This window comes from Manis javanica, chromosome X (genome assembly GCF_040802235.1).
Source record: "Manis javanica isolate MJ-LG chromosome X, MJ_LKY, whole genome shotgun sequence".
Taxonomy (NCBI): Eukaryota; Metazoa; Chordata; class Mammalia; order Pholidota; family Manidae; genus Manis; species Manis javanica.
Window position 1 is genome coordinate 51,779,741 of NC_133174.1, and position 22,487 is coordinate 51,802,227.

Genomic DNA, 22,487 nt, shown 5'->3' on the forward strand with positions numbered 1-22,487 from the left:
AAATAAACAAAATAGATAAGCCTCTAGCCAGACTTATTAAGAGGAAAAGAGAGTCAACACAAATCAACAGTATCAGAAACGAGAAAGGAAAAATCATGACGGACCCCACAAAAATACAAAGAATTATTAGAGAGTACTATGAAAACCTATATGCTAACAAGCTTGGAAACCTAGGAGAAATGGACAACTTCCTAGAAAAATACAACCTTCCAAGACTGACCCAGAAAGAAACAGAAAATCTAAACAGAGCAATTACCAGCAACGTAATTGAAGCAGTAATAAAAAAACTACCCAAGAGCAAAACCCCCGGGCCAGATGGATTTGCCTCGGAATTTTATCAGACATACAGGGAAGACATAATACCCATTCACCTTAAAGTTTTCCAAAAAATAGAAGAGGAGGGAATACTCCCAAACTCATTCTATGAAGCTAACATCACTCTAACACCAAAACCAGGCAAAGACTCCACCAAAAAAGAAAACTACAGACAAATATCCCTGATGAACATAAGATACAAAAATACTCAACAAAATATTAGCAAACTGAATTGAAAAGCACATCAAAAGGATCATACACCATGACCAAGTGGGATTCATCCCAGGGATGCAAGGATGGCACAACATTCGAAAACCCATCAACATCATCCACCACATCAACAGAAAGAAGGACAAAAACCACATGATCATCTGCATAGATGCTGAAAAAGGATTTGACAAAATTCAACATCCATTCATGATAAAAACTCTCAGCAAAATGGGAATAGAGAGCAAGTACCTCAACATAATAAAGGCCATATATCATAAACCCACAGCCAACGTTATACTGAACAGCGAGAAGCTGAAAGCTTTTCCTCTGAGATCGGGAACTAGACAGGGATGCCCACTCTCCCCACTGTTATTCAACGTAGTACTGAAGGTCCTAGCCATTGAAATTAGACAAAACAAAGAAATACAAGGAATCCGGATTGGTAAAGCAGAAGTTAAACTGTCACTATTTGCAGATGACATGATATTGTACATAAAAAACCCTAAAGATTTCACTCCAAAACTACTAGAACTGATACCGGAATTCAGCAAAGTTGCAGGATACAAAATCAACACACAGAAATCTGTGGCTTTCCTATACACTAACAATGAACTAATAGAAAGAGACTTCAGGAAAACAATTCCATTCACAATTGTATTAAAAAGAATAAAATACCTAGGAATAAACTTAATCAAGAAAGTGAAAGACCTATATACCCTGATAACTACAAGACACTCTTAAGAGAAACTAAAGAGGTCACTAACAAATGGAAACTCATCCCATGCTCTTGGCTAGGAAGAATTAATATCGTCAAAATGGCCACCCTGCCCAAAGCAATATACAGATTTGATGCAATCCCTATCAAATTACCAACAACATTCTTCAACAAACTGGAACAAATAGTTCAAAAATTCATATGGAAACACCAAAGACCCATAATAGCCAAATCAATCCTGAGAAGGAAGAATGAATTATCAGGGTGGGAGGGGGGAAATCTCGCTCCCCAACTTCAAGCTCTACCACAAAGCCACAGTAATCAAGACAATTTGGTACTGGCACAAGAACAGAGCCACAGACCAATGGAACAGAATAGAGACTCCAGACATTAACCCAAACATATATGGTCAGTTAAATCAGTTAATATACAATAAAGGAGCCATGGACATACAGTGGGGAAATGACAGTCTCTTCAACAGATGGTGTTGGCAAAACTGGACAGCTACATGTAAGTGAATGAAACTGGATCCCTGTCTAACCCCATACAAAAAAGTAAATTAGAAATGGATCAAAGACTTGAATGTAAGTCATGAAACCATAAAACTCTTAGAAAAAAACATAGGCAAAAATCTCTTGGACATAGACATGAGTGACTTCTTCATGAACATATCTCCCCAGGCAAGAGAAACAAAAGCAAAAATGAACAAGTGGGACTATATCAAGCTGAAAAGCTTCTGTACAGCAAAGGACACCATCAATAGAACAAAGAGGTACTCTACAGTATGGGAGAATATATTCATAAATGACAGATCTGATAAAGGGTTGACATCCAAAATACATAAACAGCTCATGCACCTCAACAAACAAAAATCAAATAAGCCAATTAAAAAATGGGCAGAGGAGCTGAACAGACGGTTCTCCAAAGAAGAAATTCAGATGGCCAACAGACACATGAAAAGATGCTCCACATTGCTAGTCGCCAGACAAATGCAAATTAAAACCACAATGACATATCACCTCACACCAGTAAGGATCGCCACCATCCAAAAGACAAACAACAACAAATGTTGGCAAGGTTGTGGAGAAAGGGGAACCCTCCTGCACTGCTGGTGGGAGTGTAAGTTAGTTCAACCTTTGTGGAAAGCATTATGAAGGTTCCTCAAAAAGCTCAAAATAGACATACCATTTGACCCAGGAATTCCACTTCTAGGAATTTACCCTAAGAATGCAGCAGCCCAGTTAGAAAAAGACAGATGCACCCCTATGTTTATCACAGCACTATTTACAATAGCCAAGAAATGGAAGCAACCTAAATGTCCATCGGTAGATGAATGGATAAAGAAGATGTGGTAAATATACACAATGGAATATTATTCAGCCAAAAGAAGAAAACAAATCCTACCATTTGTAACAACATGGATGGAGCTAGAGGCTATTATGTTCAGTGAAATAAGCCAGGTGGAGAAAGACAAGTACCAAATGATTTCACTCATATGTGGAGTATAAAAACAAAGAAAAACTGAGGGAACAAAACAGGAGCAGAATCACAGAACCCAAGAATGGACTAACAGTTACCAAAGGGAAAGGGACTAGGGAGGATGGATGGGAAGGGAGGGATAAGGGCGGGGACAAAGAAAGGGGGCATTACGATTAGCATGTATAATTTGGGGGTGGCATTGGGAGGGCTTTGCAACACAGAGAAGACAAGTAGTGATTCTACAGCCACTTACTATGCTGATGGACACTAACTGTAATGGGGTGTCTGGGTGGGATTTGGTGAAGGGGGGAGCCTAGTAAACATAATGTTCTTTATGTAACTGTAGATTAATGATAACAAAATTAATTAATTAATTAATTAATTAAAGAAAAATCTTGTTTGCTGATATTCTTCTGTTTTAATTAAATGGACCAAAAGGAAAACAACAATGATGAAATTACCTCATAGTTTCTGTTGGCATCTGTTATGGTCCAGTACCTGTTGGGTATTCCCATATGTCCAAAGTCAGATATTGGATCAATCAGTTTCTATCCATTTTCACTCACCTCTTTTGAGGATTTGGGATTACAAGTAAAAGCATACAGATCTTCAGGTAATGCTGGGAAAGAGAGATAGGCATGAAAATAAAGTGACAATGATTGAAACTTAAAGAATAATGCTAAATAGTGCTAAAAAAAAAGCTAGATTTGCTTTTCCATGAGGGAATGTTTGCCAAGCAGCCCCAGAAAAGGACCATGATTTGTGTACAAGATTGCCTAAAGGAAACAAAATAAGGAATAATAACTGGAATGCTGTTTCACAGTCTTATTTTTTAAATGTTTAAATTTTTTGTAATATCAGTACAAGGAAGGAACGCTCTTCCTGGCATCCTGTGAATTGCTGGATAATGGACTTAACTGAAACTTTAGGGTTTCACATAATGGGGAAGTAATCCTTACCAAAAGTTTTTAACTGAGCTTCAATGTCCTAATTGCACTGTTTTTGGTAACATTTTACAAAACATTCACAGGGTTCTTGCATTCTACCTGTCAGGCCACTACCTGCTCCTGGCCAATAAGTGGCCATTTCTTCTCTTCTTCCTGTCAACCCCACTTTCTCCCTTCACTGGATACAACATGCAATAAATAACTCATTTGACCAATTTATGTGGCAAGAACTTTTCAGAAATAGATGGAGTCTGCCTAAGCCTTATGAAGTCACAGGTCAGATGACAGTTAACCTCTGTCAAAAAAATATCAAAAATTCTGAGGAATTATTCTGGGGAAAGGATGAAAGAAAATGGAAGGGGAAATGTAAGAGAATGTAAATTCCACAGACTAAAATCAGAGGAAGCTGATGGGTTACCTACCTAGAAATGGGGCTAGGAGATGAGAGGGTGAGGCTAGAGGAAGCAGGGATAGCTGCATTATTAAGGACTAGTCTTCTAGTTGGAACTGAAGGTAGGGGTGGGAACAGGTGTCCAAACATAAACCTTGCAGGATAACAGGATACATTTTGTTCTAAAGCAGTTTTATTTCCTTAACTGATGAAAGATTTACAAGTTGATAGTTAAAGTAAGAGAGAAAAAGAGAAGGAAATAACATCTATTAAACATCTACTATATACCAAGCAGAGTAAAATGCACAAATGTATTTAAGCATTTCTTAAAACAACCCCATGTACAACTTATACAAAAACTACTTTTACAGAGAGGAAGCTGAGTTCAGAGGTAATATAACTCCAAATACCATGCAGCTATTAAGTGGCAAAGCCCAGATCCAAACTCTGCTCTGTTTAACTCCCTGGCCCATGATATTTCCATTATGCTATTCTGAGAAAAATTTTAATGATTTTAAATAAAAAAACTACCATAACTACCTGGCTGAGAAAGCTTGAGTAGTGAAATATAAACCTCGTGGCACACAACATCAGAGTCTAAACAAAGTGGGCCACCAGAAGTTCTTGCAGTGGAGGATCAGGGGACAGCCCAAGCTAGTGATGGGCAACTTCTCCACAGTTGCAATGTGATGCAGTGCAATCTACAAAACATAAAAGAACCAAAATAAATTCATACACATGCACTAGGTCCATCACTATCAGTGTACCTGACTCTCAGTCACATCTAGAGTTTACAAATATCCTTTATAATGGGACAACTGGGTTTATCTCAAACAGAAGTAAATAGTGGTAAAGCAATAAGAAGCAAATTGCAGTGTTATAAAACTTTTCTCTCCTTAGGGATATAAGGTTAACAGGTTTATGGGACACTTGTGATGAACTGGCTCAGAATAGATAGCTTCTAGCATGCTGTGGCAGAGTTTACAATTATAGCAGAGGAAAACCGGACTTTCTTTTGTTCTACAAAATTAATAATTAAAATGATTAATAATTAGTATCAAGATTTATTGCTCACAAGGTGGTCCATGACCATTAACTATTAAATCCCTATAATAACCCTTTGAGGTATAATCATCCCATTTAAACAATGAAGAAACTAAAGCTCTGAGAACTGAATTCCTCATCAGAGGTCACACAGCCAAGAAGTGACACAGACAGGATTTGAACCATGGTAGTTGAAGTCCAAGTCTAGGGTTATTTATCTAAGAATTCTAAAAACTGCAGTCCTGGAATTAGGATTTAACTGGAAATATAAAGGGGAAAATTTCTCTCCCACACTTTGGACTCTAGTGACAACAACGTGAAGAATGAATTGGGAGGAAATTTTACCTGAGTAACTTAGGAAATGAGTAGAAACTGTGTAAGACTAAGGACTAAAGTAACTACATAAGTTTTGTACTATAGCTAATAAAGTTGTTTCTCATGGGAATACAAGTTAACAATTCTGACTTTAAAAATTGAATGATTAAATCTTTGGCCTTACTACTCCTGCCCATGATGATGCCAGCAAAAAAGAAATGCATGGAAAGAGAACAGGTAAGAAAAACTGTATCCAAATAATATAATTCTCTCTTTATAGATTCAAAAAGTCAAGGAATCATAGTTTTACATTTTAGCCTTTAGTATTCTCCTCCTGTGTCTCTGATGTTTCTTGCAACTACAGCCTGAATGTACTCTTTTCATTCTCTGGACTCCCTGTCCTGTGCCTGGAATGGCTTTCTGATCACTGTTATTTCTTCTCTTCTATCCAACACACTCCAAGACCCTGCTTCAATTTGTTGGAAAAGACATCTCCACTATCTAAGAATGGAGCATGTATGGGGACCTTTACATACTCTTAGTAGAGAGCTTCCATCTTAATTTGTCTTGTTTTGTCAAACTCAATTCCTGCCATGGAAGTTCTGGAAGGGCCACAAAAACTTATAATAGGAATTAATATATCATCTATTTAAAGAAAATCAAAGCCCTGTTGATCAATATGGGAGATCTGTGTTTGGGTAATACAACACTGATCATGCAGATCAGGTGCCAGGCAAAAAACTGGAAAACTGGGAAGAGGGAGAACGTAAAGGAGACTAGGGCTGGGAAGACCTTCATAAATAGCACTAAATGGGTAAATAAGCCGTCTTTGACATATAGAAATAATGTACTGGGAACCCTCTTCCAGATCCAGTTCACTGAGTTTGAAATAATTTCCAGTAGGAAAAAATCTGGGGACATGTATGCTGCCTATAAATGCAGGTAGGAAGGAGAAAGGCTTATGGCACTGCACTAAAGAACTGATTGTTAAACTGTTAGAAATGAAAGAGTCCTTATTAATTATAGAATCTAATGACCTCATTATAAAGATGAGGAAATTGAAGCCCAGAGAGCAAGTCACTTGCCCAAGGTCATATAACCAATTAGTGCACAGCTGAGTGTAGCTAGAACCAGCTCTCCTGACTTCTCTTTTGACATTCCTTTCATCACAACAAAGGGAGCAAGGTACAATCTCATATGGGGAAAGCTCATGGTATTTTAAAATGTATTAAAATACTTCTTTCATATGCATGTTCAATTTATTTTATACTTATATACAGTAGTTCCCCCTTATCCATAATTTTGCTTTCTGTGATTTGAGGAATCCATGGTCATCCACAGTCTGGAAGCAGAAGATCCTCTTTCTGATATATCATCAGAAGGTCAAATAGTAGCCTAACACTACATCACAATGCGTATGTCATACACCTCACTTCAACTCATCATGTAGGCATTTTATCATCTCACATAATCACAAGAAGAATGGTGAGGACATTACAATAAAGTATTTTGAGAGATACCACATTCATGTAACTTTCATTACTAAATATTGTTATAATTGATCCACTTACTATTAGTTATCGTTAATCTCTTATGTTACCTAATTTATAAATTAAACTTTATCATAGCTATGTATGGATAGGAAAAAACATAGTAAATCTAAAAATAGGTACTATCCATGATTTCAGGCCGCCACTAGGGGTCTCACAGCATATCCCCCACAGATAAGGAGGGTGTCTAGCCAATAGGTTTCAGCCCCCAACAAGTACACTATGGATTCTGTGAGACCGAGGAAGGACAATGGAAAGTTCTTGGGGTAGATAGGTTTATTACCAGGCTTGTTCTCACAGTGATAGATCGAGCACTAGAACTACATCTGCATCCAATAGTCAGCAGCTCAGTAATCCTTCTTTGTCTCTGCCTCTGCCCAGAGCACTGCGCAGAGCTCTTTATATAGTGACTCACTCAATAATAGCTCAGTGCCTATGGGTGTGGAAGCAGTAGCCTAGCAGCAGACCAGTTACATCATCAAGTAGTTTAGGGTCAGGTGAGGATCCTGGCCATAGGAACTTCCATTTTACCCACACTCCACCCCTCCAGAATCCTCACTTCACAATCTACACACTATCAATCTTCTGCAGTGGTTCCTGTGCGAGAAAGCTGGAGCATAGTAACCAGATGCCACAACAGCAACAGAGTATAACAACAACATAAAGATAATAACAAAAATTAAATTACAACAAAATTTTGATACAAGTAACAAAAATTATAATAATCCTCAAGCCTAAGGAGGTTATTCCAGCTATATTCAAAACCAGTTCCACACAGATGAGGTCATGACTCAAACTTAGCAGTGGTAGATATAGGGAGCTTCATGCACCCCAGCAATTAGCAGTCTTTTGGCTAGGGCGTATACCCAATCTACAAAGACCTTAAGGGTGTAAGACACATGTTTTAATGACACCAACATAGGCAAATCTTGTCTATCAGTTCGGATGCATGCAAGAGAGCAGTCCTGTGATAGGGCTTTAGCAGGAAGGGGGTCGCATCCATGTCTAGTGTACCATACTTTTACTCCTCTCCCCATAGGGATTACTGAGGTGTCTATAGATAATGCTACTGGAGGTGCATGCACTGGCCATAATGATAAAACAAAACTCCCTGGTAAGATACTCCTACCTTCTGGCCATTCAGGATATACTACTATGATCTTTAGGGGCCACTCTGGTGTTATTTCAGGAATACACAGGAGGCCAGCTTCCAGGCCTTGTCCCCAGGGTGCCAGGAGAGCCAGCCATCATTAGTCCATGTGTTGAAAGGTCCAAGGCCACGTCCACTCAATGGATTCTCCAGGGTTTAGTGCAGTTGGTGCTGGCAGAAAGATATTATTCAGGTGGCCAAACCTCAGTTTCAACGATTCTTCCTTGGTTTGTACTTGCGGTTATATAGGAGAGGCAGCAATATGTGCTAACATGCCTAGAGGGCTCAGGGCTCCCTTTTGGGGCTTCTTGTTCAAATGCTGTAGCACTTCCATAAGCAGACTGACCATCCCCAGAGCCTATTGGTATCTGATTTCAGTCTGGATTTTAACAAACCATTGTGCCTCTATCATTCCTGCTATGGTAGGATTGTATGCCACATGAAACTTCCATTTGATTCCCAACTGTTGCACTCATTCTTACAGTGCATGTCCAGAAAAATGGGTGCCATGATTGCTCTTAATTACATGTGGTCAGCCATAGGTGGCAAAGAGATGCTCCAGGCCTCTTTTGGTTGTCTGTTGGTATGTAAAGCATGTACAAAAAGAAACCAGAAGTCCAGTAGCTGTGTCCACACAAGTCATGGCAATATCAATATCTTTCTGATACAGGTAGAGGCCCAATATAGTCTATCTGCCACCTGACGAGGGGTATAGGCCCCTTAGCTATTGTCCCATTTTGCTGTGGAACTTGGTGTAAGTCCCTTTTGGAGCACACGACACACTCCTGCTGGGCTCTACTAGATTCTTTGAAGGTCAAAGGCAAGCCCCACCAACAGGCTACAGCACACATTGTCTTTTGCCCCGCATGCAACAAATGCTGATGTAACCATTGGGCTACATTAGAGGCAGGCTTTCCTTCTAATCAATGTATCTGGGCCAGATTATCTGCTTAATCATTTCCTGGGGATACCAGTGGCAAATGACATATCACATGATATAGTGTAACTGTTTTAATCTGACCACCAGCCTGTAAGTCTTGCCACAATTCTTACCCCCAAATGGGTCAGTGACCAACCAACCAGTTGGCATGGTACCATGTCGGTAGCCAGAGGGTCAAGCCCTGTTAGAATGACCCAGTTGTCAGTGCAGACAACTATAGGGGAGGTATCTTGGATGATCACAAGCCACACTGCCCACAAATCTTCACATTGACTGCTGTTCCTCTCACCATCTTCCAACCATATTTTCTCACTCTTAGCATGGAAAGCTATGCCCTCCATTTTGGGAGCTTCCCATGGCTGGTGCCATCTGTGTACCATGCATCTTCAGGTATAGGGGCTCTTTCATCCCAATAAGGACTCTCTGCTAAAATAGTTCTAAATTAAATTCTTCCTACATTTCACTAGTATATGTCACTTGCTCCAATAAGCATTGGAGTTCTTCATTCAAGGGCCTACTAGAGAAGGCACTACACTGCGGTAGGTATGCACCCCACTAGGCCAGTGTAAGCCTTTGTGTCACACCACTCCTTGGCTTTTGGGTCCAGTCTTGTACCCACCCCAAGATGAGATAGGTGGTTATTACCCTTATCGGGGCCATTCCAGTGATGGGTTCTGTAGCCAGCAACACATGACACATGGCAGCCAGTTGTTTTTCTTTCAAAGTGTATCATACCTCTGGCCCTTTCCATAGTTGTGACCAGAATCCAACGGGTTGACGATTTCATTCAAATCACTGTCAGAGACCCCAGCCATAACCGTCTTTAGTCACATGAACATCCAGGTCACTGGGCCTTGATAGGTCTATCACACTCAAGGCCTGCACAGCCTTGACTGCCCCATTTGCTATAGTAAAGGCAGATGCACATGTCTCATCCCAGTTCCACCTGACGCCCTTTCATACCAACTGTTATAAGGGTTTCAGAATTTGTGCCAACTGCGGTATAAACACTCTCCAGTAGCCTAGAAGACCCCAAAACTCTTGGAAACATGCCACAGTTGTAGGGGTAGGAAAAGCCTGGACTTTATCTATCACTGCTTCTGGGATAACTTCAGTTTTATCTGACTAGATGGTCCCCAAGAGTTTGACTGACAAACCAGATCCCTGAATCTTGGTGCTGTTCACAGCCCATCCTTTCTCCTGTAGATGTTGCAGCAGTCTAGATGCTGCACCTTCTAGATCTGAAAGAGAATCAGATGTGAGCATGACATCATCAACATAATGGTACAGCCACACCATTGGCAGTTTCTCCCATGTTGCCAAGTCCTGGGCTACAAGTCCATGATAGGTGGTGGGGCTGTGGAGGTATCCCTGTGGAAGGATGGTGAAAGTCCATTGCCACCCTTCCGACGTGAAGGCAAACTGTTCCCGACATTCCTGCTCAATGTCAATGGAAAAGAAGGCATTAGCAAGATCTACCACAAAATTATATGTTCCTAGTTTGTGGCTGAGGGTATCCATCAGGTCTGCAATACAGGGGACAGCAGCATGCATATGGGGTATGACTTTATTCAATTCTCTGTTATCAATGGTCATATGCCAGGAGCCATCCAGCCTTTTTACTGGCCACACTGGGGAACTGAAAGGACTATGGATGGGCTTTGTAATACCTACATTTTCCAGTTCCTGGAGGGTTTCTCCAATTTCTTTATGCCCTCTAAGCATTTTGCATTGTTTGGTATTAGTCACCCGCTTAGGCACAGGCAAAGCTATGGGCGGGTGCCTCGCATGCCCCCTCAGAACTGCCTTCACCACATGTATTCTCAGTCTGCACTCACCTGCAGTGGTCAGCAACCATAGGCCGTGCAGGATATCTATACCCCAAATATACTCGGGGATGGAAGAGATATATACAGTATACTCCTTTGGGCATAGACACCTTATTCCCAAAGGAATTTGGGCTTGTTTCACTCTGACAGTCTTACCCCGATATCCATCTACAATAGCAGGAGTCCCAGGAAACCACTAATGGTTGCCATAAATCAGTGAACATTCAGCCCCTGTGTCCACCAGAGCCAGGACACATTGTATGTTCACTGGGGATCAATGGATAGATATTTCAACATGAGGCCTCTGTTCCCCCCCAATCTGTCAGGGCAGGTGCCTCAACTTTTCCCTCAATCATACCATGTTCCCCAATCATCTTCCTGTGTAGGTTCAAGTGAGGTTGGCTCGCTCTCCAGCAGGAGGGCTTGCAAACACACAGGCTAGACTTGTGGCTCTGTCTCTGGTATCTGCCTTTTTGTTCTTAGTGGCTGGTACTGCTGCTCCAGCTTCCCACAGCACCAGTAAGATTCTGTTTGATTTCCCATCTAATTTCCTTCTGTCTGCTCCTGCCAATTAAATCAACCCATATCTGGGTCCTTGCAACTTTCATGGGGCCCTTTAAATTCTTCTTGTGAGTAGCAGACTTTATTTCTTTCCATTCTCTCATTACTTCAGCTTCTCCTAAGTCTGCTACTGTATGGGCAATCCCACTTATGGGTTGCTGTAAGTGAGGGGTAAGAATGACCACTAGAGGACGAAAGAGGGATGTAGGAGCCAGTTGAAGCACATTTCTCATCCCTGCAGTAAAAAGTTCCTTATCTAGACCATAATTCTCTGGACTATAGATGGAATTTTTCATGCCTAGCTCCCATAACATCTTGCACGTCAGCATTCATCTGCCATCTAGCAGGGGAAGATGGTAAATCACACTAATTTGGCCACACAGCATGAAATGCAGCCATAAGCCAATCAAGGAAGGAGTGATTTCCTGGGGTCTGATGTGCATTTTGTAATTGCTGCCTCAAGGCAGGATGAAGTGTCAGGGAAGCCAGCTTTCCTATCTCTGATCCAGACAGAACAATTCCATTCACCCCTAAATCCCAAAGATGCAGGAGCCAAGCTGGTATTGACTCCGAGGGCTTCTGCCCAAACTGGGAGTCCAATTCCACCAGCTCAGCCTGAGTATAGGAGTGGAGCATAGTGTGCTCCAAGACCAGGGGAAGGGGCTGCACCTCTCCTGGAGGAACCCTTAGTTGCTGTGCATTAATTTGACTACAACCGGGCATGCATTCAATAGAGGAGGGGTCCACCCCTTCATCTTTCCCAGCTCTTCCACTTCCCAGGCTGATGGCCCCTTTCTCTTCACTTCCCCAAGTGCCTCCTCTGCTACACCTTTTACCTTTTCTACAGTGCCTTGCAGCAGTCCTAGCTCAGTCTTCAACAGCTCTCTTACCTTCACCTCTACACCTTGCAGCTGGCATTCCTATGGTGCCTCTTCCTGTGCTTTCCTCAGGAGTACGTCCTTCTCCGCCATGGCCTTTGCCTCCTTCAGAGCCCCTGGCAGTGCTGCTGTCTCATTCTGTAAAGAATCTTGTACCTCCTCCACTGCACCTCACATTTCATGTTCTCCCACTGCCTCTTCTTGTGCTTTTTGCAGGGGTCCATCGTTTTCCTTCATGGCCTTTACCTCTTACACAGTACCTCATACTAACTCCATTTCAGTCACCAACAAATTTTTTACCTCCTCAATGGCACCTCACAGCCAGCATTCTTGTGCTGCCTCCTCTCATATCAATGTCATTTCATTCTTCAATGAATCCACAGTTCACAGCTTGCGTACTCATGCTGCCATTTCCTGTGTCTCTTTCAGGAGCATGTTTTTCTCATCTGTAGACTTTTTTAATGCTGTGAGAAGCAGCCAACCCACAGTTCCCGCCACCTCACAGGCTCTCTGTTTCTCAAAGGACCTACTTATTATACCAAGGGCTATCTTTACTGCCTCAGGTGTCACCTCCACCTGCCTCCAATCCTGGGGAGGGGCTCAGCCCTCTAGGAGGCAAGCCACTGCAGACCACATACCCCTTGGGGGACACTCAACTGTCTCCCCATTCATAGGGGCAGTTTGCTGAAGCACCCCTCCCATAAGAGCAGCCTGTTCTGTTCACTGGTCAACAATGAATCTTGCCGGTGTTACCAATTGTCTTGCCAATGGGTTTCAGCACCGGACAAGTTCACTGTGGATTCAGTGAGACTGAGGAATGAAAATGGACCATTCTTGAGGTGTAAGGGTTTATTACCCTGCTTGTTCTCCTGGTGACAGGTTGAGCACTAGAAATACGTATGCATCCAACAGTCTTCAGGTCTGTAATCCTCCTTCATCTCTGCCTCCGCCCAGAGCTATGGGCAGAACTCTTTATATAGTGATTCAGTCAATAATAGCTTATTGCCCATGATTGTGCAACTAATACCTGAGCAGCAAGCCAGTTACATCTTCAAGCAATTTAGGTTCATGTGAGGATCCTCACCATAGGAACCCCAACTTTCCCAACAGAGGGACTACTGTAATATTTGTTATACATCAGGCACTGTTTTAAGCACTTACATTAACTTTTTTATTCTCTTAAGGTATTATTCTCCCTATTTTACAGAAAAGGGAAGTGAGACATTAACAACTTGCCAAACATTTAAAGGTAGGAAATGTTGAAGCTGGGATTTCACCCTGAGGAGACTGACTCTACAGCCTGTAATCTTAATCTCCATGCTGTGCCCATAAGCATGCTGTACTTGTTGCAAGAAAGGAGATCTAAGCATAATCTGACTAATGATTAAGCTAATTAAACGATGTTACTTTAGGATGGGGAATGCATAAAGTAATGTTAGTGGTGCTAAACTAATTAGAAAACATTGTTTAAATGTGTAACAAGAAACATACACACACGCACAACACACCCTGTCTTTGGTCAGAGACATGGTCTAAATCACTGATATCCAAGGTGTAGTCCATGGACCATCAGCATCCCCGGGAGCTTTTTAGAAATTTTAAATCTCAAGCCTGTGATTCAGGCCAGGTGATATGGATACTACTGGTTCTTGGGCCACATTTTACAGGTAACAATGCTTTAAATTATTTCAGGATGCTTACCAACTAAGCTCAGAAAATGAAAACAGACTACCTAAAAATATTGAGGAAAAGTCCCATGTAGTTTAAAATGCCTACAATGACTATAATAATTAACCTGAGGGACAAGAAATTATATGATTCAATCTATCAAAAAACCCCTGGAATAGGTTTTTTGAAGAAAAGGCTTTATAGGAACTTAAGTGTTACTTGAAATTTCAACAAACTACCATATTAGAAAGCATGTATACACAATTCTTCAAGACCTTTTGACATTTCTTCTCATGAACATACCCATGTTTCTTTCCGGGCTGCACCAGAAGCTTCCACATAGATCAGGTGGGCTGCAGTAAGATATAGAATCCCACTGGCTGGTTTCTTACCCACATAATGATCCAGTAATTTCACATTTTCCACCTGTTATTTGAGGAAAAAATACCAATTAAGTTATCAATTCACCACCTGTGATTACAGTGGGAGAATTCAAGATGAATCTTGTTAATCTGCTACAAAACTTGAGGCTTTCTAGTTCCTTTCATGGTGGAAAACTAGTATGATTTGTGTTTCCTTTTCCTAAATCAGTCCTGGAGAAATTATGAAGGTGAGAGGGAAACATGGATTCTAGGAAGGATTAAAATTATACATGACATTATCATGATGGTGTAGGTATGGGTGGAAGATAAATAAGATGTAAGAGCCTGATAAAGTACTTATCTTATTAGAGAGAAGTTAGTTATTTTATTTGTAAAAAATCAATAGGGGTAAATAACATAAGGTTAGATCTTAGAGGGCAAGCAAATAGAACACATAATTTTGCATAATGCAGGAGAAAACTTGATCTATCCGATGGAAAGCAGGAAAGGAAAAAAAAACAAAAAAAAGTACCATAAATAGAAAGCATAAAATGAAATACCAGAAATATGCCCCAAAGAAGAGTTTACACAACAAAGGTACATGAATTAAACTTACCCATTATAAGACAGACTTACACACTGGATTATAAACAAAAGACTCAACAATATTCAGTCTAGAAGAGATACACTTAAAGAGATGTAAACAAGTTGAAAATAAAAGGATGGTAAGGAAATACTAGGCAAATATCAAGCAAAACGAAGCTAGAGTGGCATTTTCAATATCCAACAAAATAGAACTAAGTGACAAAGAACAACTGAACAAGAAGACATATCCATCATACATATATATGCATCTTACAATACAATTTCAATATAAATTTTGCTTGATGTTGCTTGAAGCAGAACTGCAGAGGGAAAAAGAACACTTGGATAGTTTAACACTCTAGTTAGGAACTGACATCAAGCAAATAAAAACAAAAAAATGAATAGAGATACAGAACACTTGCACAGTTACAACCAAAAAGCTCAAACTATTAGATATACAGAGTAGAAGTCTGCATCCAACAAAAAACAAAAAGAGAACATAAAATCATTCAAGACAATAAACAGAACACTTACAAAAGGATACCATGATAATGGCTGTAAAGGAAGCCTGAATAAATCCCACAGGCTCAATATCACACAGTCTATGTTCTCCAATCATAACACAATGACATCAGAAGTTAAAACAAAATAACACCCAAAAAGTAGCATATGTTTGTAAACAAAATAACATGTTATTAAATTAACCTTGGGTTAAAAGGCAATCATAAATAAAATTAAGAATATTTAAAAGTGAATGATAAAAAAAGACAACAAATGAAAATCTGTGGGACATAGTTAAAGCAGAACTAGGAAGGAAATGTAAAGCTTTAAGTACATTTACTATGAAATGAGAGAGGTTAAAAACAGCTAAGCATTCAATGCAAAAATAAAAGCAAAAGAAACAATGGAAAGATAGACATTAATAAGCAGAGAATCCTCCCCCATACATACACACACACACACACCAAAATCCCAACAGAAAAGTTGAACAAAACTAGAATTTGATCTCTTACAGATAATAGGAATAGGATAGATCTTTGACAAGACTGATTAGGAAAAAAAAGGGAAGAGACAATAAATAAAACACAATGAAAAAGGGGAAATAATGTAACAGAAAAGTTTTAAATGAGAGCATTATAAAGAATACACTAATAAATTGGAAAACCTACAGAAGTGAAAAAATTCCAAGAAAAATATAAAATGGCAATTGTAGTAAAAAATTCCCCCTATTGTAAAAACTTAGGCCCCAATGATCTTATAGGTGAATCCTACCAAACTTCCAAGAAACAGTTAATGACTACCTTCTACAATTGATTCCAGTCATTAGAAAATGAATGACAGTCTACTTTTTTTTGAGAGGGCATCTCTCATATTTATTGATCAAATGGCTGTTAACAATAAAATCTGTATAGGGGACTCAATGCACAATCATTAATCAACCCCAAGCCTAATTCTCAACAGTCTCCAATCTTCTGAAGCATAACGAACAAGTTCTTACATAGTGAATAAGTTCTTACATGGTGAACAGTGCAAGGGCAGTCATATCACAGAAACTTTCGGTTTTGATCACACATCATGAACTATAAACAATCAAGTCAGATATGATTATTCCTTCGATTTTTATACTTGATTTATATGTGAATGACAGTCTATTTTACAAGACTAGTGTAATCTGGATTCTAAAACCAAATAGACAACTGTAAGAAAAGAACATTTAGACCCATTTCACTTAAAAAATGTACATGCAAAAATATTCAAATAAAAAAATCAGTAAATCAACAGTATATTTTTTAAAATAAATTTGATCAAGTATAATTTATCTCAAGAAAGCAAAGATAGTTCAACATCAGTAAATTTCAATGTAATATATTACATGAATAGATTAAAGGAGAAAAATCAAATGCTTTATCTTAATACAGAAAAAAACATTTAATTGAATTCACTTCTATTCATAATGATACCTGTTAGTGAATTAGGAACAGAAGCAAACATCCTTAACTTGGTAAAGATTATATACTAAAAACCTACAAAGAATGTCATGCATTGTGGAGAAAATAAATGCATTAACTTAATATCACAAGCAAGACAAACTGGACCCCAACTATCACTGGTACTGTTTTAGATATCCTAGACAATATAATGAGGAAAAAGAAGGGGTAAATCTAGAAATTCAATGACTGGAAGTAAAGTGTGATATCTTCCTTCATTTACAAGGAAGGTAATCATGTACCAAGAAAAAAAATAATCAACAAACTATTAGAACTAAAATGAAAGAAATTCAACAAGGCTGCCATATAAAATATCAACCTACAAAATCAACTATACTTTAATTTTTTTAAAAATCAATAGTATTACTCTATACCAGCAATGATGATTAAGAAAATGCCATTCACACACTTATCATAGTGAGTAATTAGTAATGTATATCATTGTTGAATCACTATATTGCATATCTGAAACCAATATGATATTGTATATCAACTGCATTCCAATAAAAACTCTAAAAAAAGAAAATATATTCACTATGGCAACAAATCTAGGAATTAGCTTAACCAAGAATATACAAGATCTCTACACAGAAAACATTAAAACTGTAATTAATAAAGGACACAAAGATAAAGAAACAAAGAGACATCCATGCTCTTAGATGGGTAACAATCAAATACACATGGCACTCATCCCCCAAATTAATTTATAAATTCAATGCAATTTTCCATAAATTTATTCTAAACTTAAATAGAAGAATATAACCCCAAACATAGTTAAATCGACCTTTAAAAAGTGTAGTAAAAAAAAAGGAAGACTTGCTCTATTAGATATTTAGACATATCAAGGGAAAGAAAGAAAAACATGTAGTACTACTGCAAGAACAGACAGATAGACTATTGGAAAAGAGCTAGAGCTCAAAGAAAGATGCATGTATATATGAAAGGCTAATATACCATAAATGTGGCACCATAAATTGATGAACAAGAGATATGAATATTTACTAAAGGTGTTGGAGAAACTGTATCAGTACATGGAGAAAAATAAAACCAGATCCCCCATATACAAAAGTGGACTCTGGTTGTATCTATATGTAAAAGGTAAAACTATAAAGTTATTAGAAAAAAATGCAGAATATCTTGGATTTAGAGACAAGGAAAGATGTTAAAAGTTAGTAACAGAATAAGAGAAAATATGTGCAATCTGTAAAACTAGCAAGGGATTATTATCTAGACTAAATAAGGAACTCCTGCAACTCAATAAAAAAAAGGGGCTCTAATAGAAAAATACGCAAAACATAAGAATAGGCAAGTTACTGAAGAAGAAATCCCATAAGCATACAACCATGAAGAGATGCTCAAAACAGTGGTAATCATAGAAATGAACATTAAAATGACAAGATATTGCCCTAAGTCTGTAAGACTGCCAAAAAATGAGCAGGAAGAGCAACCAAAACTACAAGACAGAGCCCAACAAAGAGGGCTAAATGAAACAGAGATCACCAATCTTCTTGATAAAGATTTCAAAATAAAAGTCATAAACGTACTGACAGATATATAGAAAATATTCAAGATCTCAGGGAGGACTTCAACAAAGAGATAGAACACATGAAAGAGGGCCACTCAGAGCTGAAGAATACAGTATCTGAAATGAAACATACAATAGAAGGATTTAAAAGTAGATTTGATCATGTAGAGGAGACAGTAAATGAAATAGAAATTAGAGAACAGGAAAACAAAGAAGCTGAGGAACAGAGAGAAAAAAGGATCTCAAGGAATGAAAAAATGATAATACAGCTATGTGGCCAATCCAAACAAAACAATATTTGCATGATAGTGGTACCAGAAGGGGAAGAGAGAAAAAAACGGGATAGAAAGTCTCTTTAAGAAAATAATTGTCCAAAACTTCCCCAATCTGAAGAATGAAATAGACTCTCAGGTAATGGCAGCAGAGATACCATAACAAAAGGAACCCTCAAAAGACAACACCAAGATGTATAATGATTAAAATGGCAAAGATCAGATATAAGGAAAGAGTGTTGAAAGCACCCAGAAAGAGAAAAAAAAGATTACTTATAAAGGAAATCCCATCAGTCCATCCCAAAGCAATCCCCAAGCAGGGGATTCAGGAATCAGGAAATCCCAAGCAGACTCTCAGCAGAAATTCTACAGGCCAGAAAAGAGAGGCATGATATATTTAATGTACTGAAACAGAAGGACCTCCAACCAAGAATCCTCTACCTTCCAAGATCATCATTTAAATTTGAAGCAGGTATTAAACAATTCCCACATAAACAAAAGTTGAAGGAATTCATCACTACTATACCAGTCTTACATTATATATTAAAGGAACTGGTGTAGACAGAAATTACCCTAAGGCTAAATAGCTTTTACCAGTGAAAATAAACCCACAGTAAAGGTAGTCAACCAAATAATTACCAAGCAAGTACAAAAATAAAACAAAACAAAAGAAGCATAATCAGCTATATACAAAATCAGTCAAGAGATACATACAAACTGCAGATTATGACATCTAACACAAAAAATGTGGAGAAGGAGGAAAAAGGAAAAGAAGTGCCTTTACATTGTGTCTGATACAGACTAACCAGCAATTTAAGACAGAATGTTATATAGTAAAGAAGCTCTCCTTGATCCTTTGGTAACCACAAAATTAAAGCCTAAAGTAAATACACACACAAAAAAAATAAATTTAAAAAAGAGAAATCCAATTATAAACTAAAGGAAAACATCAATAACAAGAGAAGAATAATAACAAGGCACAGAAATGAGATATTTAAAAAACCAGAGAAAACAATAAAATGTCAATAAGTACTTATCTATTAATAATCACTTGAAATGTAAATGGACTGAATGCAGCAATCAAAAGACATACAGTGTCAGAATGAATTAAAAAAACAAGACCCATCTATATGCTGCTTACAAGAGACTCATTTCAGATGCACAGACATACACAGACTAAAAGTGAAGGGATGGAAAAGATCCTACATGCAAATAAAAGGGAGAAAAAAGCAGGAGTAGTAGTAATTATTTTAGACAAAATTGATTTCAAAACAAAGTAACAAGAGAGAAAGAAGGACATTACATAATGATAAAGGGATCACTCCAAGAGGATACAACCATTATAAATATTATACACCCAACATAGGAGAACCTAAATATGTAAAATAAATACTAACAGAATTAAAAGAGGAAATAGACTGCAACACATTCATTTTAGGAGACTTTAACATACCACTCACATTAATAGATCAACCAGACAGAAAATAAATAAGGGAACAAAGGCACTGAACAATACATTACATCAAATGAACTTAACATATATCTACAGCACACTCCATCCAAAGCTACAGGATGCAAATTTTTCTCAAGTGTACACAGAACATTCTCCAAAACAGATCACATACTAGGCCACAAGAAGAGACTCTATAAATTCAAAAATATTGAAATTGTATCAAGCAGCTTCTCAGAACAATGGTATGAAACTAGAAGTAAATTACACAAAGAAAACAAAAAGACTTACAAACACATGGTGGGTAAACAACATGCTTTAAATAATCAATTGATCAATGCAAATCAAGCAATACATGGAAACAAATGAAAACAAAAACACAACAGCCCAAAATCTATGGGACAAAGCTAAAGCAATTCTACGAGAAAGTACACAGCAATACAGGCTTACCTCAAGAAACAAGAACAATCGCAAATGAACAATCTAAACTCACAACTAAAGAAACTAGAAAAAGAACAAATGAAGACCAAAGTCAGTACAGGAGGGACATAATAAAGATCAGAGTAGAAATAAATAAAATTGAGAAGAATAAAAAAATAGAATCAATGAAACCAGGAGCTGGTTCTTTGAGAAAATAAACAAAATAGATAAATCACTAGCTAGACTTGTCAAGAAGAAAAGAGACCATACATACATAAACAGAAACAAAACTGAAGAAGGAATAATCACAACAGATACCAGAGAAAGACAAAGAATTATTAGACAATACTATGAAAACTCATATGCCAATAAACTGGACAACTTAGAAGAAATAGACAACTTTCTAGGAAAATACAACCTTCCAAGACTGACCCAATAAGAAACAGAAAATCTGAACAGACCAATTACCAGCAATGAAATTGAACTGGTAAAAAACTACCTAAGAACAAAAATCTAGTACCAGATGGCTTCACAGCTGAATTCTACCTAACACTTAAGGAAGAGCTAGTACCCATCCTTCTTAAAGCATTCCAAAAAGTATAAGAGAGAATACCTCCAAACTCATTCTATGAAGCCAGCACTACTCAAATACCAAAACCAGACAGAGATGACACAAAAAAGAAAATTATAGACCAATATCAGTGATGAACACAGATGCAAAAATCCTCAACAAAATACTAGCAAACCATTTCCAAAATACATCAAAAAGGGAGGTCCTAGCCACATCAAAAGGCATTCAGATTAGTAAAGAAGAAGTTAAACTGTCACTGTTTGCAGATGACATGCTATTGTACATAAAGAACCCTAAAGAATCCACCCCAAAACTACTAGAATAACTGCATTCAGCAAAATTACAGGATACAAAATAGATACACAGAAATCTGTTGCATTCCTATATACTCACAATGAACTGGCAGAAAGAGAAATCAGGAAAACAACTCCATTGGCAATTGCATCAAAAAGAATAAAATACCTAGGAATAAACCTAACCAAGGAGGTGAAAAACCTATACCATGAAAATTACAAGGCACTCATGAGAGAAATAAAGATATAAATGGATATATATCCTGTGCTCATGGATAGGAAGAACATTGTCAAAATGGCCATCCTGCCTAAAGCAATTTACCAATTCAAATCAATCCCTATCAAAATATCAACAGCATTATTCAATAAACTAGGACAAATAGTTCTAAAATTAAATGGAACCATGAAAGACCCCCAATAGCCAAAGCAATCCTGAGAAGGAAAAATAAAACTGGGGGGATTATGCTCCCCAACTTCGAAGCCACAATAATCAAAACAATTTGGTACTGGCACAAGAACAGACCAATAGATCAATGGAACAGAACAGAGAGCCCAGATATAAACCCAGATATCTATGGTCAATTAATATATGATAAAGGAGCCATGGATATACAATTAGGAAATGACAGCCTCTTTAACAACTGGTGTTGGCAAAACTGGACAGCTACATGCAAGAGAATGAAACTGGATTATTGTCTAACCCCACACACAAAAGTAAACTCAAAATGGATGAAAAACCTGATAAGTCATGAAACCATAAAACTCTTAGAAGAAATGATAGGCAAAAACTCTTGAATATAAATCTGAGCAGCTTTTTCCTGAACACATCTCCTCAGGCAGGGAGACAAAGCAAAAATGAACAAATGGGACTGCATCAAACTAAAAAGCTTCTGTACAGCAAAGGACATCATCAGTAGAACAAAAAGGCATCCTACAGTACGGGAGAACATATTGGTAAATGCCATATCTGACAAGGGGTTAACATCCAAAATATATAAAGAGCTCACATGTCCCAACACCCAAAAAGCA

The 22,487-nt window shown here is 38.1% G+C and overlaps 1 protein-coding gene across 1 annotated transcript in view; it reads right to left on the reverse strand.

The window, feature by feature from the left end:
- Positions 1–22,487, reverse strand: part of MTMR8 (myotubularin related protein 8) — a 125,863-nt gene that overhangs the window by 79,506 nt on the left and 23,870 nt on the right. Inside the window, 4 exon segments of the mRNA XM_037001598.2 lie at positions 3,181–3,338; positions 4,598–4,674; positions 4,676–4,758; positions 14,296–14,418. Of these exon segments, the coding sequence (XP_036857493.2) occupies positions 3,181–3,338; positions 4,598–4,674; positions 4,676–4,758; positions 14,296–14,418 (441 nt within the window).